Below are 26167 nucleotides of genomic sequence, written 5' to 3'. Positions count from 1 at the left end.
CTCTCTTCTCTCTCCTCCCCAAAAGCCCCGCCAAACTGCTGAGCCCCCACCCCTGACTCCCGCACGTGGGTGGACGCGCGGCCAGGACACAGATGAGGAGGGTGGCAGCTGCCTGGCCAGGTGATGCTGGAGGACCATGGTGGCCTCTCCCGAGCCGCACCTGCCCGGGAGCACTGTGGCCTTGCTGTGTGGGCAGCTCACCCCCCGCTCCGCAGGCGGTGGTGACCCCAGCTTCCCTAATGGCCCAGGATTCCACATCGTCCTGGATCATTCTTTTCCTCAGAAGCCGCTCCCCACTCCGGTTGCTGCTGCAGACAACGCTGTGTGTAGATCAAAACCACCGTCCATGTTTTTCCTTTGTGGGTCACTGTGTGTTGTAGCCCAGAAAAGCATTTTTTGCGTTGCAAGGCAGATACCTTTGCATTACTTTGAATCCATCTGCCCTTTGTGGTTCAGCCCATTTCCAGGGTGCACGAGGCTGGTGGTTCTCTGCTCTGAGAGCCGTCAGAAGAGGCTGGTTCTCACTCAGCCCTAAGGAGTCGGGAAAACAGTTTCATCTTGATTTTCATCTCATGCTGGAGTAGTGATGAGACCCCATCAAATCAGCACAGCTTCTTTGGGCTGATCTGAGGAGGTGGGGCGCTTCTTTGGAGGGGGTTGGGTTTTGAACCGAGTGGACGGGATCGGGCAGTGGGAGGCGCTGATGAAAAGCAAACAGGTGTCAACCCCGGAACGGCCTGGAGTGTGGCTGGAGCTGTTTGGGGAAAGAGGATTTGCAGTGTTCTGATTTCTCCTCTTGGAATTACCTGATGACCCAGTTGCCATACGTGGCAGAGCGAACTTAGAAAGTTGGGGACTCTGATTCGAAATTCTCGAGCAACTCAGAATCACCTTTTACGAATTATTTTCTTACTCTGGAAGGGCCAGAGAAATGGCCCTTCCAGAGTAAGAAAATGACCCCAACTCTCATTTGTCAATGCCCGACCCATTTGAATGCTTATTAAGTGCCTGTCTGTGGACCCAGACACACACCGAGTCAGCCCTCACACTCCCCAGCGGAGGTGAGGCCAGGATGGACGATCTCCACATTTACTTGTAGCTTTTACCCAAACCGTCATCTTCTTCCCTTTTTACTTAGGATTCGCTGTATCCCTGCTAGTGGGTGGACAAGAAACTTCCCTGGTGCCCATTACACAGCTGCCCTGTCACCTCCACTTGACAGAGGATGAGACCAAGGTGGCCCAGCCAGCAAGGAGCAGAGCAGGGCTGAGGCCCGGCCCACTGAGCACAGAGCCCAAACTCGCCACCACTCTACCTAGTACTTTTCTGATGCTGAGGAGTTGGGTTGCCACTTAGGAATTCTGCTTTCAGTTTAGTTCACTTCAATTCAAACTTGCTTATTTCTCAGTACAAGCCCAGGACCTGTCCACAGACAATGCAGTGATTCAAATGGCCCATATGAGGTTCTTTTTTTTTTTTTTTTTTTTAAATTTCTATTGGAGTATAGTTTTTTTTTTTTTTTTTTTTTGCAGTACACGGGCCTCTCACTGTTGTGGCCTCTCCTGTTGCGGAGCACAGGCTCTGGACGCACAGTCAGTGGCCATGGCTTACGGGCCCAGCCGCTCCGCGGCACGCGGGATCCTCCCAGACCGGGGCACGAACCCATGGCCTCTGCATTAGCAGGCGGACTCTCAACCACTGCGCCACCAGGGAAGCCCCTGGAGTATAGTTATTTACGATGTTGTGTTAGTTGCAGGTATACAGCAAAGTGAATCAGTTATACGTATACATATATCCACTCTTTTTTAGATTCTGTCCCCATGCAGATCATCGGGGAGTATTGAGTAGAGATCCCTGTGCTATACAGCAGGTTCTTATTAGTTATCTATTTTATGTATAGTAGTGTGTGTATGTCAATCCCAGTCTCCCAATTTATCCCTCTCCCACCCTTTCCCCCTTGGTAACCATAAGTTTGTCTTCTACATCAGTGACTCTATTTCTGTTTTGTAGATAAGTCCATTTGTACCATTTTTTTAGACTCCACATGTAAGTGATATCATATGATGTTTGTCTTTCCCCGTCAGGCTTCACTCAGTATGACGGTCTCTGGGTCCATCCATGTCGCTGCAAATGGCATTATTTCATTCTTCTTTATGGTTGAGTAGTGTTGCATTGTATATATACCACATCTTCTTTAACCATTCCTCTGTTGATGGACATTTAAATTGTTTCCAGGTGTTGGCTATTGTAGCTAGTGGGGCAGTGAACATTGGGATGCATGTATCTTTTCAAATTATAGTTTTTTCCGGATGTATACCCAGGAGTAGGATTGCTGGGTCATGTGGTAGCTCTATTTTTAGATTTTTAAAGGAGCCTCCATACCGTTTTCCATAGTGGCTGCACCAATTTACATTCCCACCAACAATATAGGAGGGTTCCCTTTTCTCCACACCCTCTCCAGCATTTAGTGTTTGTAGATTTGTTTGATGCTGGCCATTCTGACTGGTGTGAGGTGATACCTCATTGTAGTTTTGATTTGCATTTCTCTAATGATTAGTGATGTTGAGTATCTTTTCATGTGTCTCTTGGCCATCTCTGTCTTCTTTGGAGAAATGTCTGTTTAGATCTTCCGCCCATTTTTTGATTGGGTTGTTTGTTTTTTTGATATTGAGTTGCATGAGCTGTTTGTATATTTTGGAGATTAATCCCTTGTCAGTCGCTTCATTTGCAAATCCGTATGAGATTCTTTAAACCTTAAGGGTTTGCAATTTTGTTGAGAGATTTCACCTGTTAAGCCATTAAAGACTAATAAAAAGGTAGCCAATATTTATTGAGCATTTACTATGTCCCAGGCACTATTAAGAGTCCCTTCTATGCATTAATATGGCGAAAGCACTTAGAAGGTCCATTTTCCTTATACTGATTGGTCCTTATGATGACTCTAAGAAATAGGTACTTACTCCTGTTCACAGAAGAGCAGACCGAGGCACAGAGCAGCTGAGGTCCCACAACCAGCACGTGGTGCGGCTGGGATTTGAACTCGGACACTTTGACCCCAGAACTTGGTGCTCACCCACCACTCAGGCATCTACATGTGACAGGGAAGCTGAATGCTCTCTGGTGGGGTGAGGACCTGGAAGGCAATGTCCTGTCTCGTGGAAGAGGCAGCCATCAATCGAGGCATGGCCGGCAGAGACAACCCGCTGGAGGCCAAGGGCCTCACAGCAGCAGGGACGCCCCCCTGTTGGCATCACGGGCTGGCATACCCTGCGTTGGGTCCCACCGCGCCCTGTGTGGCCAGGCTTTGGGGGACCATTGGCGATTTGGGGGGGCGGGGGGGGAAGAGCAGCAAGAATTCCTTTCTTCTTCTAAGTCTGTCAAAAGTCTCAGTATCTCTCTGTGTATCCTTCCTACCACTAGAAACTCAGACACTCCAAAATTCACACGGTAGATTTTTGTACAGCAGCGTCCTGTTGAAAGATCCTTGAGCTTGCTTTTCCAGTTTGACAGAGAAAAGCTAGAAGAAAATAGCTCAAAGCAGAAAGTGATTTTAAGGGAACGTCACAACTTACCCGTGGTGGTGACGCCAGCACACTTCGGCATCTAGAATTAACACAGGCGGTCAAGGCAGAGACCTGCCCGGTAGGTGAGCGTGCTGATGGAGGAGACCCAAGGGGCGAGCGTCACACGCCTTGGACATAATTGGGGAAGAGTACGGCCGAGGCAGAGCCAGATGACACCCACAGCGGGCACGGTCTGTGTTTCCTGTTTGGACGTTGATTTTTTAGAAAATTTAACTTCCCGGATTGCTCTTCCGACCTGTCAATGAACGCGATGTTGGCCTAAGGAGCTGGATCACACATCGCTCGTCAGGCACAAGCCCTGTCCCCAGCCCCGCGCAGATACCCACATGCCCGAATGCTCACTGAATGAGGGACTGGGTTTGCAAGTGGGGCTCCTGCATGGAGAGCAGTTGCAAACAGCTTGGCACAAGTGGGCAGTGCCTCAGGAGTGAGAAATACAGGCGTGGATAACACAACTTCCCCCCACCCCGCCCCCGAAAAAAATCTAAGGCACCGAGTGACTTATAAAGTTGGAGAAATCTACTCACCAAAAAAATACCTCTGTGTAACGCTGTTTCTCCAAGTAAAACCTCTGGCTGGAAGTACAAGGTCAGAGGGGACAGTGGGCCAGGTTCCTGGGTCAAGGGTCACAGCAGGGAGAAGAGGTCACAGAGGAGGAAGACAGAGCGCCTGGCTTATGACACCATGAAATGCAGCAGCAAGTCCCTGGCCACGCAGGGCTTTCCAGGAAGCATACCTCTGCCCTCCGTCACCCACCTGTCCTCACCTGCTGGGAGAACCCACCTGGTCCAGGTCAGCTTGTCGGAGGTGGCTTCATGTCAGGGCGGACCTGGGCGGATGCTCTGTCTAAGAGGGGCCCCAGTAGGGAGGTGTGGCTGCAGCTCAGGGTTGATCACAGGTTAAAAGGGTCCAGGTTGCCAGTTAGATTTGTTTGATTTTTATGTGCCTTTTGATCTTTCTGTATCATACCTGCAGAGTTATGTATAAAACGTAGGTTCCATTTTAAAACTAATGATAAGGTGAGCGCAAGCATACATGTAGCTGTCACCAAGGGTATGAAACAGAGCATGACCAGGCCCGCAGAAGCTCCTGTCTGCTCCTTTCCCGTCACACCACCCCCTTCCGCATAGAGATGACCACTTCCACATCATCGTGTCCTTGCTTCTCTCTGCAATTCTGCCAACTTTTAATTCATCATTAATCACTGTAATTTAGTGTGACCTTTGGCTTAACTTTATGTAAACAGGGTCACAGGAAGTGTACTCTGGTACACTCTCCTTCACTCAGCTTTGCTAAGGGATTCGTGGTCTCACACCGTCCGGCGTAGCTGTCGTTGGTTTGTCCTCATTGCTGTAGGCACATGCTACGATCCCTGCCCCCAGGCCAGTGTGGAACTCTGAGAGGGTGTGTCTGTGGATGTCTGTACGTATTTCCTGATGAACATTTGCAAGCATCCTCCAGAGAGCTGACTGTGTGTAAGATCGCTGGGTTGTGGGGTAGGAACCCGTCACCCTTACTAGGTGATACCGAGTTGTTTCCGTGGTGATGGCACCACTCCACCATCCAGCAGTGGGGTGGAGAGTTCCAGCTCCTCCATTTCACCAGAACTTGGTATTGTCAGAACTGTCAGTTTTTGTCAACCTAGCGTGCGAAGGCATCTCACGGAGTCTCGATTTGCTTTTCTCCCAGTTGATGGTGTGACTGAGTGTCTTTGCATAGTTTATCGGCCGTTTGGAGTTCCTTTTTCTGTGAAATGCTCTTTCAGGTATTTTGCCGTTTTCCTACTGGATTGTCTGGGTCTTTTGTGTAATGATTTGTAAGCGTTCTTTCCACGCTAGTCCTCTGTCGGGCATGGTTTTAATCGCGTCCTCGTCACTCTGCCCTAGGGTGACAGGGATGGCCAAATACACAACAGCCGATACTGGACAGGTGAGACGGTGTATTAACTGACGGTGTGTTAATCACGTGTACTTACGGCCCCAGGGAGGAGCGTACCGCGTGCCATGCAGGGACGCACGGGGGCTGCACTTGGGAACAGAGTGAACAAGCAGGGGTGGTGTGGTAGTAGCAAGAGGTTGGGGTGCCCCCTGGTTCCCACAGAGGATGTGATTGGCTGGCAGGGCACTGAAACCCACTTGCAGGATGAACAGTAACTGCGCCTGGTCCTCTCCACCCCCAGCAGTAAGGAGGCTTGTTTAGCCAGGGGACCTTATCAGTGGCAAGAAGGAACTTGCCGTCAGAGTGGGGAGGAGAACTTTGGTTGGTCCAGTCAAGGCCCTCTCGATTTTGCCAGACGACAAGGCAGCATATCACACTGACCCTTCCTTCCGGGCTTATACCACAGATCTGTGTGCCGCAAATATCTGATCTCGCTTTGTGGTTTGCCTTTCCCTCTCTTCAGGCTCTTTTGATGAACAGAGAGAGTCTTTAGAGTTGGTCCTTCTTCTACCTGAATTTATTCTTCACTCCTCCCGGGTCGGAGCTATTCTCCGTACTGTCTTCGGAAAGCATCCCTCTCTGGCCGTCAGTTTGATTCTGAATCTAACCTGAATCAAAGCAGATGACGTATGCCTCCCATGCCCCGGTCGTTCGGGAGCCCGGGGCCCTCTCTGCTTGCCGAGCCCAGTCCTGCCTCTTCTCTACATGAGGCTTCTCACCGATCCCCCTTCTAATCGTGGCCGACACAGATCTCCAGTCAGAATTGCCGGGGCCCCTTGGGGACATCCGGAACTGGATGTCCACACGGCGCGCTTCCAGCTCAGCCGGCCAGTCTGTGGACTCCGGTGCAGGCGCATTTAACTTTGCTGGTACGACTGCACCGGTGCTGTGGGTTCAAAAGACAGAGAGAGGAATATGCTTCCTGTCTGTTCACATCCGCCCCGGGCTGTCCCAGGGCCTCCAGAGAAAAGGTAGGAGAAGTGCTGTTGGGGATTTAGAGCAGGCATCTAGTGCAAAACTCAGAAAAGGGCCGGATTCTTGACAAAGTAGCCAAGGGCATAGCAATAAGTTTGGATGGAGAACCTCCCGCCTCCAACAGGTCAGTGATGTTCCTGATAAGGTGATTCAGCTGTGAGGATGGTGCCTTCCCTCCCTTGTCTCTGTAATTGCCATGATTTTAATAAACAGAGCTCAGTGCATTCAAGGGACAGTTCAGTTGCAGGTATAATTTACTCTCCTGTAAGCGCTAGGCTTTAAATTCTCAAAATATCATTGTTCGTGTTGGTTTCCAGCACATGGAAATGGCCTGATGGGAGTATAATAGCAAAGGCATAGCAAGTGCTCGTTCTTTGCCAGGTGTGTTCTCAGCCCTCCTCGTGTGTCAACTCATAATCCTCATGACCCCCGCCTCCCTCCAGTGTTCGTCTTTATTCTGTGCAGAACTTGTCACCTGAGATGCCCTGTCACCTGCCAACCGTGTCCCACAGGAGCAGCGAGGCCAGGCGGCCCCCCACCCTGCGCTCTGCCACCCCCTCCATCAGGGAAGTGGGCTTCTGACTGGCCCTCCGAGAAAAGACCATGTGGTGACGGAGTTAGCATTTTCAAGTATCTGAAATGTCTTTAAGAAGAGAGAGTACTGTCATGTGTGAGCATTAGTCATGTTCTAAAAAACTAAAGGGATTGGGCTTAAAATAAAGTCAAGAACATCAGAAGGAACTTGGAGAAAAAGCCAGAATGAGAAAATGGTAGCACAGCTAGTGGCGGGGGGGTTGTGGAGTATTTGTCCACAGAGATCCAAACAGGTGCGTCCAAGCAGGGAGCCTGGGGACCCCCAGAGCCCCTCCTTCCACTCCTGCCCTGCCCTTCCTCAGCCACCAAGCACATGCTTACAGTCCTGGAACCGTGGCTGCAGGAGGGGAGGGACCTGCCCCCTTTGCCGTGCTTCCCTCCGGTGCCGGAAGCCGCGGCTGGCACACGGCACCCTGAGTCGGTGTCAGTCGGATGGTGGTGTTGGCTGAGTCGTCTGGACACGGCCCCTTCCTCTGTGTCTCCCCTTCCCCGGACCTGTTCAGACTTCGACCACCTCTAGCCTGGCTCCTGTGCCCCCTTCCTCCCCAGGCCACTAGAGGGTCCGAAATACAAGCACAGTCCTGCCCACCTTCCTCCACGCACCCTAGCGGGTCCCCTGGCACACAAGCTCAGCCTTGACTCCTCTGTGGGCTGCTAGCCCCGAGCCCTACTGCCCTTCCCCACTCCTCCCCCACCCACGGTGCTGTCAGGGCTCCCACCCTCACCCCCATCCCCACTTCTGTGTGGGCTGTGCCCCTGCCTGGAGCACCCAGGCTGCCTGGTGGACACCGCCTTGTCCCCAGACACGCCCCCCCCGCCCGCCACAAGGATCCCTCCCCATGGGAACCGTCCCTGGGAGGCCCCCGCACCCCGTCATTTTGGGTTCTGCACCCCATGCTCAGAGTTCTCCAGGCGCCTGGTTTTCGCTTCCATCATAGCACTTGCCATGTTGTTCTTTCAGCTCTTCAACATGTTTTTCTTGAAGGCCAAGCACCATCTGATGTCAGGGGTACAGGGGAGAGGCAGGCAGGGGACACACGTTATCATGGGAAAGAACAAGAAAGCCTGGAGTTGTTTCCTACATGGTTAATGAACCCCTATCACGCCTGGCATCTGCCGTGTGCCCTTGTATCGGCCGCTGACTCAAAGCAGCCCGTGTCACCCTCACAGCCTCGTCATCTTCCCGTCAAGCAGAGTACAGCTTGGAGGGCAGAGCTGGCTCTCACACTCCACCTCCAGGGCTCTCACCTGCCTCGCCAGCCGTCCCAGGGCTTACTACGTGGTCACAGATGTGCCCTTCCCCAGTGGGTACAGATGACACGGGCGCAGCGGCCAGAGGAGCAGGGGCAGTGGTCCTGTTCTGGGTGAGGGGCTGTCAGGGCTGCTTTCTCAGAGGAGGGGACTTCAAGGCCAGGACCTGAAGGCAGCGCGGGAGTTCCTGAGCACAAGCAGAGGGTGCGGGATGCTCCAGCCTGAGGGTGCAGCCTGAGGGGCGGCCCAGAGGAAGAGGAAAGCCGGCAGCCCGGAGGAAAGGCAGTTTGGAGGGCTGGAGACGGGCTGGGAGCGGAGGCTGTGCTCTGCTGAGCCCAACTAGTGAACTGGGGAGCTAAGGCTTCATCCCAGGAGCAGCTGGAAGCCCACGAAAGTTTGTTTTTTTAAAATATTTATTTTATATTGGAGTAGAATTCATTTACAATGTTGTGTTCGTTGGCAAGGTGCTGACTTGGTCTGATACGGGGCCGCTGGCAGAGAGCAAATTGGACAGAGACGAAAGGTGATGTGGGAAGGCCAGTTTGGCCAGATCACTGCCCAGAGGACATGATGGCCTGGACTAGGGTAGAGGCCAGAGGAAAAGGAGTGAATGGATCTGAGGGAGTTCGAGGGAGGAAAATCTCACAGCACTGAGACCCTGTTTGGATGTGAAGACGACAGGGAGAGGTCAAGGATGCCAGCTGGGTGTCGGGTATGGGCAGGTGACTGCTTGACAACACCACACGTGGGGACAGAACACAGCGGGGGGAGGAGATGATGAGGACATTGGGGATGTATGTGGATCTGGGGTCCCCAAGTACATCTGGGAGGCAGATGGGATGTGAAGCCAGGACACCCAAGAGCGAGTTGCCTTGGCGTGCAGATGAAAGGGTGTGCACAGACGGTGTTTGAAGCTGTCGGAGGGGGTGAGTTTATTGAGGGATGGAGAAGTGCCTGTCTCCTCTCTCCCCACCGTGATCTCCAACCCGCACCGTCCAGTATGGGAGCCACCGGCCACACGTGGTGATTTAAATTTCAATTAAAATAATTAAAATTAAATACAATTAAAAATTCTGTTTTCAGGGACTTCCCTGGCAGTCCAGTGGTTAGGACTCGGTGCTTCCGCTGTCGGGGCCCAGGTTCAATCCCTGATGGGGGAACTAAGAATCCTACAAACTGTGCGTGCGGCAAAAAAAAAAAAAAAACCAACAAAATTCAGTCACACGAGCCGTGTTTCAGGCGCTCTGAAGCCATGTGGCTGGTGGCTTCCCTAACAGCCCGTGCAGGTTACAGACCATTTCCATCATCACAGACCGCTCTGTTGGATAACACTGAGTCTAGACTCCATTGCGTTTCCTGGCCTAGAGGTCAGAAAAGGAACCCATGGGCTCTTCAGGGGCCTTCATGTGCGTGGTTGGCCTCGAGCGGGGGCTGCCCGCCAGCCACGCCGCCCCAGCCAGGACACGGGGGTGTTGTCGGCACACGGGGCTCCAATGCGTGTTTGTCTGGCTTGAGTCTTAGTTCCTTCTCAGGCCCATAGGTAAGAGCACGTTTGCATTGGAACAGGTAAACCCTTTTAGATTACAATTCAAAATTACAGAGTCTTCACAGAAAATCAGATCTGGAACTTCTCATTTCAGAAACCGGTTCTGAATTGTCACGAAGTTTCAGCTTTTGCTTTTCATTTTTCGTCTTTGTGGAATGTGTGCCTTGGTTCTCTTTCTTTTCTTTTCCAGTCGGATGTCACGGATCAGAATTTGTTACGTTTCCTTCCAGAGCAAGAACACTCAGAAGTCTACAAAATGCTTTCTTCCCACATGCTTGTGACGGACTCCCCCTCCCCAGAACACTTAAAATGTAAGTTTAACTTCACTGGTTTTACGAGATAGAAAGATGAGAATGTCACTTCTGAAAGGAGGTTAGAATGAATTAAGAAGGGAGGACTAATTTTAAAAATAATTTTCCTTGTGACTCAGAACATTTCCAAGATCCTTAGAGGTATATTTTAAGTTCAAAGCTAAAACCGGAGTTTGGAATATGGAAGACGTTGAACTTTTATGCGGAAAATTTTAAAGCACAGAGCTTAAGAATAATAACTTGTTTTGCATGTAATACAAGAGATCCCTTTTTTTTCCCCACATGAGAGCCTTTTAGTAATAAAGTGTACAAAAATAAGTGAATAATCTTCTTATTTTGGAGGACACTGTGAGGTTAGATTTGTATTTGTGATACTAAGTAACCAACTAAAAACTGAATAATTAGGTCAAAACTCCAAATTCTCTTCTGAGGCTGTCATCTGGTTATTTATATACATTTGCAGGTTTTATGGAATTTTAAAGTTTTTGTCAAAATTGGCGACCTGGATAGAAAGCTGGTCTGGTCACCTAATGAAACGTGTATTTTGACGGCAGTAGCAAAGGTGCCTTGTACTTACTCAAGCCTTACTCCATTTTCCGTGAATAATGTGTCCCATGGTACATCTGATTTTCCTTCAGAGCAAAGTGGAAAGATTAAATTAAGGAGAGCAGCTCTGAGCAGCTTTATTTTAATATACAGTATGAAAACAACCAGAACTAATTAAGGCCGACAGAACCAACCACAGACATCTGTGAGCAAATTAAGACTAATCGGGTCCGAGTATGGAATGCAAAACATCTGTAAACTACAGAGGGGAAAAACCTGTGTTGCAAAGGTTATAAAACCACGTCTGAAAGTCAGTCATAATGAGAGAAATAGCCCGGCCATGTGTTGACCAAACCCTGTGGGTTTCACAAGATGCGACTTGTTTAGTCTAGAATCACTGTAGAGCTCTCATTCCCTCTTTCTCCTTTTTTCCTTTAATGGCCCAGCTGACAACGACTTAGAGTTTTATTGCCATCTTCTCAGAGGCAGCTTGAACCCAAAGGAATTTCCAACTTATGAATACATAAAATTTGTAGGAAATTTTCGCTCTTACAACAACGGTAAGCGTTCATTGTCGTATGATTGGGGCAGTGGCTTTTCTCATGCAAACGTGCAGGTAGGGGCGGGAGGGAGGGGCGCATATGTGCTTTCCATATTTGCATTTGGATTTCTGTGTTCCCAAGATGTGTTTTCTGTGCTCCTAAATGGTACCTCCCATTCGGGAAGAACACGCATCCCCACCTGTTTATGCCAGCACGTGACGTCCCCCTGAGACGTACCTTATTCATTTATTTATTTTCAGGCTAATGGAATAGTTCTATGCTGTGAGAAGCAACTTAACGGTTGATAAAGAACGGGCTCAGCCTACACACAGCCAAACAGGGCTTCATTGTGACATGAAGATCCCTAACCTTGGCTTCTGCATTTTTTTTTTTTTTTTTTTTTTTTTTGCGGTACGCGGGCCTCTCACCGTTGTGGCCCCTCCCGTTGCGGAGCACAGGCTCCGGACGCGCAGGCTCAGCGGCCATGGCTCACGGGCCCAGCCGCTCCGCGGCATGTGGGATCTTCCCGGACCGGGGCACGAACCCGTGTCCCCTGCATTGGCCTGCAGACTCTCAACCACTGAGCCACCAGGGAAGCCCATCCGTTTTACTTTTGACCCAGGCAAAATGGGGATGCAGGCCTGACGCCAGAGATTCAGAAACACAGGTCCCAACACGCAGCCCCACTGGGGAGCCCAGCACAGAGTGGCCAGTCCTCAAAACCCACAAAACACCTAACTTTGAAAGCTCTAACATTTCATAAAATAGCAAAGATGGGGCAGGGGGAATAGAAGGAAGTGTTGACAGGGAATGGTAGAAAGAGAGAAGAGGGGAGGAGAAAAAATGGCAAAGGGAAACAAATACAGAAAGGTGAGCCACGGGAAGGAGGGGGTGCGCCGGTGGGAGACACAAGGGAGTGGATGCTGGCAGCTGACCTGTGGTGCTTCGCTTGCTGTTGTTTAACTCTGGACCCACGGTCCAGTCTATTACCCCCGTCGGATGAGTCCCAGAGTTTCCACTAGAAGCAGCCAAAGTAACGGCACTGGGTCCTAATGACGGTCCCTGTTGTATGTTATTTGCGTACATATACATGCTTTGCTTAAGAGGCTCCAACTATAGGCTAAACAGCACGATCCTCCAGGCCCCGTGTTCAGGGCTGATGCCTGGATGATGGGCTCCTTGGCCAACTCGGGGCCCTTTGCGGAAGCTCCCCACCTAGGGCTCGGGGTGCCCGAGTGGTTGGGAGTGGTGGCAGGGCAGCCTTCCCAAGGGGGCCCCTAAATCTGGGCGAAGCGGGATGAAGCCGAGACCTGCCCTTGTCTAATCAGACTCATCTGAGAGGCTTTCCTGAACCTCATGAGACACGTGTGTAATGAACCACACGACGAAGTAAAGAAACTGACCTAAGGGGTACCTCGTGGAGAACTCAACGTGGTGCCAGCCCGGTGCTGTGGTTCCCTGGGTGAGGCAGCCTGTTACAATGCAGACTCTCAGATGTCCCTGGAAGATTCTAGTTCAGCACACCTGAGGGCGCGGCTGGGACTGAGCAGTTGGAAAACAACCTAGGGGTTCTGATGCAAAGGGTCATGGACTTTGAGAAACACTGCCCCATTGTAACGCTGCATGGCACTCCATAGGAATTTTAATGGCACTCCTCTTGCTTGTGGTGCCAGGCACCTCTATCCTTGAATTAATATAAGCAGTGGTTTGGAATTTGCTTAAAATGTGTACCGTGGCCATAATGCCAGCTGCTGGGGTAGCAGCCCATCCCAGTTGGCCGCATGCAAGGAAGGGTCCCCAGAGTGCCGAGTCTGTGGGAATTATGGGATGCTGCTCCCACGTGTCTCCGTGACAACAGCACACGCACTTAATGATGGGTACCGGGTTGTGATTGGCTGGTGAGCAGCGTTATCCTGTGAATGTACATTTCCACGACTCTCATTAAGATGCTACTGGGCGTCGCTTTGAAGCTTCCTGTCTTTTATCACATTTTAGAGGATTTCAAGGAAATAGGCAGGCTTCATTGTGAATACCTGAGACTTTTTTTTTTTAAACCAGCAAGGCTTTATTTTCTCTTCAAGTTGAGACAATGTTTGTTTGCCTGAAAGGATGTTTGGAAGTTATGTGTGATTTTTTTTTTTTTTTTTTTTTTGGTGGGGGGAACTGTTACTGCTATAAACACACGGCATTGAAAGTGGAAGTTTTAAACCCAAGAGTTTAAAACCAGAGTGTCTTTGCAGAGCCTGCTAAACAAACCAAAGTTAGGGGAGCTTTCTTGAGACAAGAGTCTCCAAATGTAATTGTGGACAAACTGAACTATAATTCTCACTTGGATTAAAACAGCAAAAGGTGTCAGTCAGATGAGTTTCTAAGATGGAACCCTATGAAGTCACCAACGTTCAACCATTTTTGGCCGCTAAAGTAAGGTTTAACATAAGAAATCATTCAGATTTGATTCTGTAGGTTTATTTCTCAATAAACGTGGAATGATGGGATCATAAAAATAGCTCACCTTTTAGGAGTGTTTCCTCAGTGCCAGGCCCTGGGCTCAGTCCTGACACTGGTTGTCTCATTGAATCCTGGCAGCAACCTCATGAGATGGTCCTAATGGCGTCATCCCATCTTTTTTTCTTTTTCTTTAATTGAAGTATAGTTGATTTACAATGTTGTGTTAGTTTCAGGTATACAGCATAGTGATTCAGTCTTATGTATGTATGTGTATATATATGAATATATATATTTTTCAGATTCTTTTCTCTTATAGGTTGTTACAAAATATTGAGTATAGTTCTCTGTGCTGTACAGTAGGTCCTGGTTGGTTATCTATTTTACATACAGTAGTGTATAGCTGTTAATCCTGATCTAATTTATCCCTCCCCCAACCCCCTTTCTCCTTTGGTAACCATAAGTTTGTTTGCTATGTCTGTGAGTCTGTTTCTGTTTTGTAAATAAGTTCATTTGTATCTTTTTTTTTTTAGATTCCACATAGAAGTGATATCATATGATATTTGTCTTTTTCTGTCTGACTTACTTCACTCAGTATGAGTGAAGGTCCATCCATGTTGCTGCAAACGGCATTATTTCCTTCTTTTTTTATGGCTGAGTAATATTCCATTGTGTAAATATACCACATCTTTGTTACCTAGTCATCTGTCAGTGGACATTGACATTGCTTCCATGTCCTGGCTATTGTAAATAGTGCTGCTATGAACATTGGGGTGCATGTATCTTTTCAAATTATAGTTTTCTCCAGATATATGGCATCATTCCATTTTTTTTGAATTTTATTTTTTTATACAGCAGGTTCTTACTAGTTATCCATTTTATACATATTAGTGTATACATCTCAGTCCCAATCTCCCAGTTCATCCCACGCCCCCCAGCCCCTCCGCTTTCCCGACCTTGGTGTCCATACATTTGTTCTCTACATCTGTATCTCCATTTCTGCCCTGCAAACCGGTTCATCTGTACCATTTTTCTAGGTTCCACATATAAGACCTCATTCCATCTTAACAGAGGAGGAAATTGATTCATAAAGGGTTAAGTCTCAAGTGCACAGGTGGGATGTGAGAGACCCAGATTCAGAGCCGTTCTAACCCTGAACTCATACTCTTAACCTCAGGCTTTGCTGCTTCCCACAGATCGAGGTGGCGATTACACATTTAGATGCAAACACAGGCCTCTCCCCGGCGCCTGGCATTCTGTTGGTCCATGATGTCTGTACCCGTGCACATCACGTGTCCTGTGCCCATGTACCAGGCTGTTTTAAGAGTACCCTAGATTTGTTTTAAATTAAATATGGTAAGACACACAGACATGGAAAGGACTGTGATGAAGAGGTTTATGCTTACAGAGCCCTAGAAACGGTCACAGCACGCCATGCAGGGCCACACACGGGGGCACCAGGATAGGCCAAAAGCAGAGGGAGCTCAGGAAACGTGGGCAGAGGCCTCTATTATGGTTTCTGCAAAAAAGAGCAGGCGAGGCAGAGTAAGCAGGCTTGGGTTTGGCTGGTTTGAATAATTACAGCAGGCTGTCGGGTGTAAGGGCTGGTCCTGGCCCTGGGTTGGGGGGGGTGGGCGGGGATTAGGGCAGGTGGGTAGTGGCTCAGAGTACGAGAGCCTGATAGAGGAGAGGGTGCGGGGTGTGAGCTCTGGATGGGTTGGTTTTGCCTCCGAAACGTACACTGGAAGTGAGTTGTTTACTATCTCTAGGAGTTGTCTGACCCTGAGAGGAGCAGCCCCTCTAGAGTCAGCACGGCCCCAAATGTCAAAGCATCAAATCCAGAAGCACGATTATTACACAGGCCACCCCGTGCAGCTTCCCCAAGGTCCCAGGCAGGCACAGGGTAAGGAGCAATAGGTAAAGGATAGAAAATATGACCGTGAACATCAGTTTTATTTTCTTTTTTTTAAGACTATTTTTTATACAGCAGGTTCTTATTAGTTATCTGTTTTATACATATTACTGTATACATGTCAGTCCCAATCTCCCAGTTCATCCCACCACAACCCACCCCCGCCTTCCCCCCTTGGTGTCCATACGTTTGTTCTCTACATCTGTGTCTCTATTTCTGCCTTGCAAATCAGTTTTATTTTCATAAAATACCTGCTCATACTTCAAAGAACTATGCAGAAAACCCTCCTTTGGTCCATTACCATGAAAAGTCCTATCATTTCTGTAGGGCTGAGGAGTTTGACGAGTGTTGTCTGATGTCTTCTTGTTTGATTCCTGTCAAGAGGAAATAATGGGTTGGAAAGGATGGGGAGTTTTACTCACCTGTGGACTCATTGCTCCCCTTCCTGGGCCCACACGGTCTGTGCCTGGCATATAAATAAGTGCCCAATGGACTCAGGTTGACCTACACTGAGGCTCAGTCCTCAGCCCTGGATGCACAGGTGGAAGGGGGCAGATCCAGGGTTCAGGCCAAAGACTTCTGACTTGTGGGGAAATAACGCCCTTCCCTGGGAGCTGAGGATGGAGCATGCCTTGGCTGAGCCCAGAGCACACTCCAGGGAAGGGGCAGCAGCTTCCTGGAGGGCTCCCGCCACTTCTTTGTCCCTAAATCCAAAGCGAAGATGAAATCCACTTTCGTACACACTGGGTAAACTGGAGTGTGTTACTTTCTGTTGCCCTGTGGACTGTCTGCACTGGCAGGCCTCTGGAGCAGTGCTGAGTGGTCAGAGAAGTTGACCCCTGGCCTCCATTCACTCCCCACTGACCCCTTCCCACCTGGGGTCTCGGGGTGCTGGGAGGCCAGTGGCCCCCTTCCTGATGTCTTTCCCAGGCCCCTCACTCGGGAGCCCCCCAAGAACTGTCGTTGACAACCTCTCCCGGCCTAGAGCTCATCTCAGCGACCCATCTGATAGATAGATGGGAACCCAGGCTGCTAAGTGCTGGCTGCTACCCCAAACTTACATCCACGGGAACCCTTGGGCCTTAAGCTGAAAGGCCCCAAGTTAAATGTGTAGGCTGCAGGGCAGGGAAGAGAGGGTGGGACGGAGCCAGAGAGGAGACGCTTACACCATGTAGATGAAGATGCCATCAGCTTCACCTGCTCAGATCCGTCTGGCCCTATGACCCTGGGAGGCCGGGGCGGGGGAGGACAAAGCACCTTTGCCCTTGTTGATGGGCTTAAACTCTCTAATTGGATGTTTCCAGATTCACCCATCAATTGTGCCACCTTACCTCCCCCGCAACACACACTCCTGGGCACTGGGACAAACACACCAACCATTGCCTAAATACTTGAGCGAAATGGAATTTCCCTACATCTGTATCCTTACGTCTTGGTCACTCCTTAGGATTCCATCATTTGCCACAGATGTTCTAGGGGACGGGACTTCCCATCTTTAACCTAGATTTTTAATCAGTGTGAAGACGTACGTGTCAGGAAATGGGATGAGAAAGTAGTTTTCTTCGAATTGTTTCACTTCGGGACAGTTTCTATCCTGCTCTGTGAAGCTTCCTGTAGGAATCTAAGCTGGGATGTAGAATCACATGTCTCATCTTGTCCCCATAAAAAGCCCACTCTGACCCCAGCCATGTGGCCTGGAGCCCCGGGGTGGACCACTGGTCAGAGCAGCCCCTGGGCCACCTCTGCTCTGCCCACTGTTTCCAGAATAGAGTTGAAACAAAATTACTTTATTTGGGACTATGTTTGTCTGCTAACAGATTTTTTTTTTTTTTTGAGCTTTCGAATAAATACACCCCCAACCCAAGTCAGGTAGCCCCAGCCCTACAGTCTGATTGGGAAGGAACCGTCCAGATGACGTTCACAGGCATAATGAACAGTCCTAAGAAGGGGCAGCTTGAAGGGGTCCTAAGAAGCCGGTCCCCGTTCCTCAAAGAACTTGGTGTCTGGAAGCAGGCTGTCCTCTCTGTGAGCCGACCTCCGCCCCCAGACTTGGATTTAAGTGTGCATCTGACTGAAATCCAGAAAGCAGTATTTCAAAAGTGGCTGGTGTGCTTCCAAGTAGGTCACCCTCAGCAAACATGCTGCTCTGGGCTTTCCAGAAACCACACACCAGAGGATAAAAGTTTCCCTGCCCTCATTTTACCTACTCACCTCTAACCACGCAACCAGATTTGAAATGCTGGCAGAAGTGGACGCTTTCCAGCTTTCCACCCTTGATGTTCTGTGGGATTTCCGTAGGTTGCCTCACGTTACGGCTTTGGCGTTTTGGGGTTTTTTTTCCCTGAGCCGAACTAATTGAGACGTCTCAGTGAAGGGAACCAACCGCACGCCCACCAGACCTCACTGGGAGTGGACATGTGAGTTTCGCCCTGAAGGACAGCTTCGTGGAGGGAAGTCTGATCTGTGTGTCCCAGGCCCCCGAGAGTAAGAAGCAGAGTGTCCCTGCCACCCAGACGGGGATGCGCGGCGTCCTTCTCCAGCCACGGCCATTGCTGCCAGATTAGATTGCAGAGGAAATCACGATCACAGTCAAGAACAAATTGTTACCCAAGGGCATCATTCCACATGAGCACCTGTTAAAATGGAGGGGTGGGGAACGGTCAGACCTTTATCAACCCCATCTTCCTGCTTGTTTCAGCCCGGGAGCAGGGAACTTTTGTCCGGCTTGTCCGATAATTGTGATAAAAGTGTGCACAAGATATCCACTTGGAGGAGGGGACGAGGGCCTGTAGGAAGTTCACTCCCCTGAGGATCCAGTAGTCAGGCCCTGTGGACCAACCGTCTGGGGAAGACCTTATCTGTGCCCTCACAAGCTCCTGGCCCCGACGAATACTCATTTTAATTGATGAATGCCAGGGCAAAGAAGAAATTCAAGTAAGACATGTATTTTCCCAGTAGGGTGATTTTTTTTTTTTTTCTTCAGTCCAGCACGTTGCAAACCCCCAGCTCCCTCGTGTGGCTCTCAGCCTTTCTCCGACATTGTTTTTTCCGAATGCCAAACAGAACTGGCAGAAAGGAAAGAAGAAGTGTGTATTACCCCAGCAAGATGGGTGGTGGCCCAGGCTACAAGCTACACGGGATTACCTCGCTGCCACTCTCCTAAGAGCCCAGTCACCCGGCTGGCTTTTCGCAACACACTGGGGGAAGGATACTGTGAAGAGAGAGAAAGAGAGTCTGGAAAGAGTACGTAGTTAGAGATGATTTCTCATGAAGGTGCAGAAAATTACTTTTCCCTCCACATTCTAACACTCCATCCCAAACATTTTGGACATTTATCACAAATGAAATTCAGGGACTTCATTCTTCCTTTAACAAACCTCCTCATCAACTGTTTCACGTCTTCCCAGACACCTACCGGATTTGTTTTTCGTTTGTTCCAAGAAGTGCAGAGAAAGCTATTTGTCACTCTCCTTGTGGACTATTAGTGTGTTTTCCTACAGCTGTTGCGACTAATTTATCAGCAGGCCATCTCTGATCAGAATACTCCACTGTGTGGGCCTGATGGCTGAACCGATGCTGAGGAGAAAAAGTTACCTCTTTCTCCATTTATTCCTAGTTTGTGCTGTTGGCTGACCTTCCCTGTCACCATCCCTGCCTCTCCCTCCATCTTTCCTATCCCTTTGGAAGCCCGTCCTCATACCCCCTGGGGTCTCCCTGCCCCCATGGTATCCTTATCTCCTCGTCATGACTGGTTTGGGAGCTCACCTCTGTCATCAGGCAGACTTGGAAGCCAGCCCCGGATGCCAAGTGAGACACACCTCATCATTCTTATCCTCCAGAGAACCTCTGGGATCTCTTGGTTTGGGGATCCTAAGAATGCCAGCCCAAGCAAAGTTCTTTGGGGATCTCTGAAATCAGAGGCTTCAGTGATGAACGATCTGGGAGTAAAGACGGGAATCCGTAACCCCGTAGACCCTTTTAACATCCTGCATCTCTCCAAGCACGAGGCCCACGACGGGTGCTTGACTGTCTTCCATGGAGTGCTTTGCAGCTGGTTCACATCCCATCTCACCCAGGCGTCCTTCTGACCGGTGTTAATGCATCAGGGGGCAGTGAGTCAGCCTGAGCCTCTGGAACCAGAACCGTGTCTGTGGGCCACCTTCCCACTGCGCGCCAGCCACCGGCAGTACCAGGCTGGGCTGTGGAAGGGAAGCCACCTTGGGGTCTTAAGGTCTGCCTGTTGGTTGCTGGCCAGGATCAGAAGGTCTCTTCCCGAACTAGGCTTTAAGCCGTGAGATGGAAGGTCATCTCATGAGAGCATCATTCAATAAACACATGTTGGACGCCTGCTGTGGGTAAGACGCCCACGCAGAGCTGGAGACAGACGCCTCGCCCCTGTTCCCACGTGGGGAAGGCTAGTTCTTTAGCTTTGGGAAAGACAAGGTCACTTCTTCTTTTGGATACTATAAAAGCTATGTATTCACTCTACACAGAACACGTAAATCACTAAAAAGTATAGTTTGGTGAACATTTTCTCCATTCCAGAACATACTAAATCAGTCGGGAATAACGGCTCTCTGTCTGCCTCGAAATAATCTAATTATGGCACCCAGAGTCTCCTTTACATCTGACGCAAAGTAAAATACTTATTCTGGGGATTGTGTCCTCGTATGTGTTTGAGGAGGGCAGAGGTAACAATTAAGTATATCTCTAGTGTCTTGCAGTCCCTGCACGATAAATCAGTTTATTACAGATTAAAACAGACAGTTTTTCATTATTTGTATTAATGGGATGCAAACACATACTGGATCCTTTTACACGGCAAATAACCACAAAATTACTTATCTTTGATAGTATATTGGGTTTTATAATTACACAAGATACAAATGTTGTAAAATATTGTTACGAATAACACACCTCAAACAAAACAGTGAGGCCGCACTGTCGTGATTCACTAGATTGTGCTCAGATCACTTCTGAGTAACTGGGGGGTGGGGATGGGAAGTGTATCAATAGCAAGCATTCGTCACTTTTGTTGGTTGTGAGTGCGTACACGCACGCCTGTTGGGTGGCGGGGGAAGGAAAAGTCTGGAAGCAGTCAGAGATCTGATAAGGTGGGGCTGTGCTGCAATGAGCGGTTAATCCTTCTGAGAGGCTAGGGAGGCCAGTTGTAATTAGATCTATTTTTTTCTACGACTTAAATCGAAACAACTAATTAAATCCTTAATTAATGTTTTTAAACCACCTCGGGTTAAGGAGTGCCAGAGAAGTTACTCTAAGTATTCCCTATTACCAGGAGGTCCCAGGGCACAGCCTGCTCTCGTTGACTCTAGAATTTGTGAGAAGGCTTCTGCTGAGAGAGTACAAGTCATTTCAGATGCAACTGGCCAAAGGTTGAAAGTGTCCTCCTCCCCCTGGTTTTCCCCCAAGGTTTTCCCCTTGCCCTCTGTTACAACTTTCAGCTTTGATTCACATTCGCCTTTGATCAGGCCTTCATCTGCTTCAGGTTTTGTGGAGGGAGAAGCTTGTTTAGAAGGAATTTGCTCAGTTCCAGGCCCCTCTGTAAAAGATCTGGCTTATCAAGTGCAGACTCCAAGCAATCTTGAAATTTCCCGCCTGGGAGATTTCCATCTCTAAAGCCTTCGAAGTTATAAAGGGACTCTGGTAAAACCACCTTGGGAGACACCCAGGCCAATGGCAAGGTCTGCAAAACACCCACTTAATTTCCATGATCTGAGGCTCTGCCCCTTGAAGAAGTGGTCGGCGGCGGCTGGTGTTCCCAACCTTGTCCCCCTCGCTGTAAATCACTGAGGAAGGCGCTTACTGACAGCACGTGAATTTAGCAGCCGAAAGGATCAAACCAGCTCATGGTTTAGAGACAGATTAAAGAGACTTTCTCTTAAATGCCTGGGAAGTCCTCAGATGTTCACTTGGAAGGTCTTGCTATCCTGAAAGAGAATTTTATTAGGTTGTTTTCTGGCGGGAGATGTCTGATAGATTCAAGCAGAGAGGATATTTCACATCTGGGGAATTTTAAATGTCTTTTTATTATGCAGATGTTCACATCTGCAGGCCCTTCCCTTATGTGGACTTATTTTCCTTTCTCTTGATGACTTCCTTGGCTCACCCTACAAATTAATCTGTTGAGGCCAACGACTGACAGATGTAAACTCTCTCGGGCCCACGATTTTTTATTTTACCCACTTTATATTCATGTTTGGAAACCTTTGTTAGTATTTATGTGGATGCGTTCAGAGACTATGTTTGGTAAAAGGAATTTATTCATGTTAGTGGGTAGAAGACCACTATAGATAGAAGACCCATTATAGATAGAATCACTTAGAAACCTGTAAACATAGAAAACAAAGGATTCCCGGAAAGCCAAAATCCAAAGAGAGTCGCGCAGATTTCATTTTAGAACGCAGTTAGTTTTCTGACGCTTTCTGTGTCCTCAGATTGGAAAACATAACTCTGTCTTAATCTACAAGTTCAGAAATGTACAAGATATAATCAAATACAGTTGAAAAAGAAAGAGGTGGTACCGTTTATCTCGAATAATTATCCTCAACCCTGGGGGCACGTTAGTAAATCTGGGGGGCTTTGAAAAGTGCGGATACCTGGGCTTCACCCCGAGTTTCTGAATTAGCTGACCTGGGATGGGGGCAATCATCTAGAAGGTTCTGGGGAATCTGGAGAGAATTCAGTGAGTTTTCTCATATTGAACAGGGCTCTGTTTCCCGCCTAGCAAACTCCACCTAAAATAGCAGAATTTTTCTCTGGCCTGGAAGGTGAAGCAGTTTTTCACAGGCACCATGAAGACAGGTACTCGGCTCCCAGGGAAACTGCTGCTAATGCCTAGTGGTACTTCCCCCAGGTCTCTGGGGGCCTGGTCTCAGCATCATGGTAGGCAGGAGCCCAGAAGAGCCCCCTCTTGGGAGTCCCAAGACCTGGGTGGAGGCCCGGCTGCATCATTTCCACTCTGTCACCTCAGTTAATATGCACAAGCTTCCTGGACCTCTCAGTATCCTCATTTGTAGAATAAGGGAAGTCACACCTTCCCGGACTTGTAAGAATACATAAGACACAGTGAGCAGGTTTTGTCACCTGTGCAGTGAGTTTTCTTGTGGACGCTGCATACCTGTTGGGGCCATCCCCTCAGGCAGGCCGCTGCATCTGCATGGGCTCCATGGGGGTGGGTGGATGGGGGGTTTCAGGACAGAAGCCCTTGAATCCCAAGTGGGCCGCTCCAGGGCCAGGGGCAGAGGTGGGGTCACCGTGTGTCAAGACCTGCTACTTCCCCTGAGCCCATCAGTATCAGAAACACCGCCTTACGATGCAGCTCATCCTCTAGGACACTGGCTGATGTGCGCACCCAGGCCCTGCTGCAGCATGGGGCCGGCTGCTCAGTTGGCAGAGACTTTTTCCCGGCACGGTAACCGCCGTGGCTGCAGGACTGTGGCGGGGGTGGGGGGTCGGGGGTGGGGCGCAGAGCACTGTGTTACTCACTCGAATTCCAGCTCTGTTTGGCCTTGTGCGAGTTGCTTCCCAGTCTGAGCCTCGGTTTCCTGTGCAGTGGGGATGAGAGTAGCACCTAGGTCCCCGAGTTGCCGTGAAAATGAGGTAGTTGATGGACCTGAGGCCTCTCAGTTAGTGCCCAGTGGGGCTTGGCTCTGCACCAGCCGGGGCTGACCTGTGTCTCTTCCCCTCTGCCCAGCGCCCAGCCCCTCCTGTAACGGCTTTGACAGCGCCCTTTCAAGGCCCTGCCGAATGCCCCTGGGAAAGGAGGTCTGCTTCATTGCCACCGTTCGCCTGGCAACACCGCAATTCTTAAAGGCAAGTACCTGGAGAGAGTTTCTCACGCGGAGCGAGTACCACTGAGTCACACCGAGTGACGGGTAATTCATTGTCTTTCTGGGAAAGAATAAGATTTCAGTGAGCTCGTCACCGACTCTGAGAACGTTAAATGTCTGATTTCTGTATGGTGACAGCCCCGCAAGCTCTTTCCCGAACTTTGGTGGCCTGCGAGCCATTTCTGATTTCTGTATGGTGACAGCCCCGCAAGCTCTTTCCCGAACTTTGGTGGCCTGCGAGCCATTTTTTTTGGAAGGCAGCATGAATTACTGGTCATCCTACAGAGATGCTCTTCTCGAACTCTGTAAGCCTCCCTACCCTTCACGTCCATGTTGACACCACTCAGGGCAGGCGGAGGTAAAAACTGAGTCAAATTGAGGGCTGGCCTGTGGTCTCTTACCCGTGATTGCTTTCGCATCAGAATTTAACGTCATGAACTCAACGTGAATTATGAGTTCAGCATTGCAGATTCAATGTTGCATGAACGTTGAGTTAAATCAGTCCTTCCAATTCAGATGAAAAGCCATTTTCCACGTGTTTACCACACGTCTAGGTAATAGGAAGGGAGTGGTGTGACATTTTGGTTCTTAGGTATCTTTCCCCAGCTTGTGAAATAAATTTAGCATCATCTAATACCAAAATTAGCTACAGATGCGGAGTTGCAGTCCAAGACAACTTGGAGACTTGCTCTAAACGATTTTAACTTCTGTTGCCGACCGCGCGTTCTTGAACTAACCGGGGGGGAGCATCTGGCACCCCGAGTAATAGCTTTCTTCCTCTTAATACAGGAAATGTGCATCGTTGACAAACCTTTAGAGGAATTCACTTCAAGACATAGCTTGGAATGGAAATTTTTATTTCTGGATCACAGGTTTGTGAAAAGAAAAACATATTTGGGTTGGGTGCTTGTTTCCATGAGCCAGGCTCTCCTTGGGGGAGGAAAGTCAGGCCCGGTCTCTGCAAGAAGGGCTCTCTGGCAGTGAGGAAAGTGCTTCCCAGCCGGGGGCAGGAGGTTTCCCTCCACTGCATTTGCCCCGCTCTGAGGATATGTCCTGGGTTTGGGTCAGAGCATCTCAGGAGAGCCAGGCATCACAGCCTGGGACATCTTCGGGATACCCTCCCCCGCCACCCGACTCGGGACCCTCTCCAGCTCCCATCAGGCAGGACCAGATGTGAAGGAAACTCTCATCTTATTTCTTTCACCACCCTTCTGTCCCTTTAACCCAATCTTCTTACTTTCTTTCGTGACATTTTTCACAGTTTAAGGACAAGAAATCTCCCCTCCCCACCGTTGGATTTTCTACTACACTTTGAGATTGGGCTGACCTAATCTATAGCTGTTTATAATTATTCAGTAGTGACCACATTTATGATTCTCGGGGCCAGGTCAGGCCAAGGGAACTGAGTATCTAAATGCCAAAAAATTTTGAACACTTTGGAAAACACAGCCTCTCCGGTTTTGACCATTGAAAAATTATTTTCCTGCTCTTATTCTCGGGAAATGAGGCCCCCAGGTTGATCATTACACATGCGAACCCGCCCCCTCGTCGGCCACCAGGGCAAGCCCTGCGGTACTTCCTCTCTGATGAATGACCCCCCACTGTGCTTGGCAGAGCTCCTCCCATCATAGGATACCTGCCTTTTGAAGTTCTGGGAACCTCGGGCTATGACTACTACCACGTGGACGATCTGGAACTCCTGGCCAGGTGCCACCAGCACCGTGAGTACCTCACACCAGCCCCGGCCAAAGGGCCCCCCGCTCTCTCCCCGGAGCCCTGACAGCAGGACTCTTAGGCTTTGGAAGTCAACTTAGTACTTGGTTTCTTCTGAGGTGGAGGGCTTGGTCTTCTCTGAGATGATCTAGGAGGAGGTGGAGGTCCCTATCTGGATTCCCCTGTGTTTTGCGTTCACCCGGAATTGACTTTGGTCTGTCTGCTTCCACCTCCAGCCCCTTCCCAGCACCCCTGACATATGCAGGCTCTTTGATCTTAAGAAACTAAGGTGATGCTGCTCCGTGTTTTTTTCTGAGTTACGCAGTAACGTTTCAAAGACAAAATACCGAATTCACTTAACCCTTCTTTAGTCAGCAGAGGTGTGTGGGTCACAAGCAACAGGTCAGATACTGAGCGAGGCCCACAGCAGAAGGATGACCAGAATCCCCTTGCTGCCCTGCAGGAGGAAGGTTTGATGGAAAAGCACAGTGACTTGACGGGATGTTGGTGTCTGGAAGGGGCTGTGCACAGGGTATCGAGGGGCTCAGGGGAGGGTCCCTCACCCCGCTGGGGGATGGGGTCAGGGAAGGCGCTCTGCCACAGACCAGGGGAACACACTGGCGAAGGGATGGGGGGCGAGGCTCATGGTGTGACGGAGGGGAAACCACAAGCACATCTGGGTCCTCACTTAGCAAGAGGGGTCGAGAATTCACCATTTAAAGCCGTATCTTTGGTGCCAGGTCCTACCTTTGAGTAGGAACATTTGTAGTAATACCGACCTACGGTTCCTGCTACACGACTTGACCACCAGCACTGCATTTTGCCAGATGCCCGTCTGTCCGACCCATTGTAATCTCGTTGACACGAGAACAGGCGTGAATTCCATCAGGAACCGCTCTTAGGTGTTAATAAGCGTCACCTTGAACACGTTAAGCCCTTGCTTCTCAAAGGTGGTCCTCG

At 49.5% G+C, this 26167-nt stretch overlaps 1 protein-coding gene across 1 annotated transcript in view; it reads left to right on the top strand.

Annotated features, from left to right (window-relative positions):
* The window catches only part of NPAS2 (neuronal PAS domain protein 2), a 71909-nt gene that overhangs the window by 16560 nt on the left and 29182 nt on the right, over positions 1–26167 (top strand). Inside the window, exons 5-9 of the mRNA XM_065891595.1 lie at positions 10079–10199; positions 11192–11305; positions 23359–23477; positions 24284–24366; positions 25109–25215. Coding sequence (XP_065747667.1) covers positions 10079–10199; positions 11192–11305; positions 23359–23477; positions 24284–24366; positions 25109–25215 — 544 coding nt within the window. The remainder of the gene's footprint in view (positions 1–10078; positions 10200–11191; positions 11306–23358; positions 23478–24283; positions 24367–25108; positions 25216–26167) is intronic.

Source organism: Phocoena phocoena, chromosome 14 (assembly GCF_963924675.1).
Source record: "Phocoena phocoena chromosome 14, mPhoPho1.1, whole genome shotgun sequence".
Classification (NCBI taxonomy): Eukaryota; Metazoa; Chordata; class Mammalia; order Artiodactyla; family Phocoenidae; genus Phocoena; species Phocoena phocoena.
The sequence above is the reverse complement of the archived record's forward strand: the minus strand, read 5'-3'. Positions and strand labels throughout refer to the sequence as shown.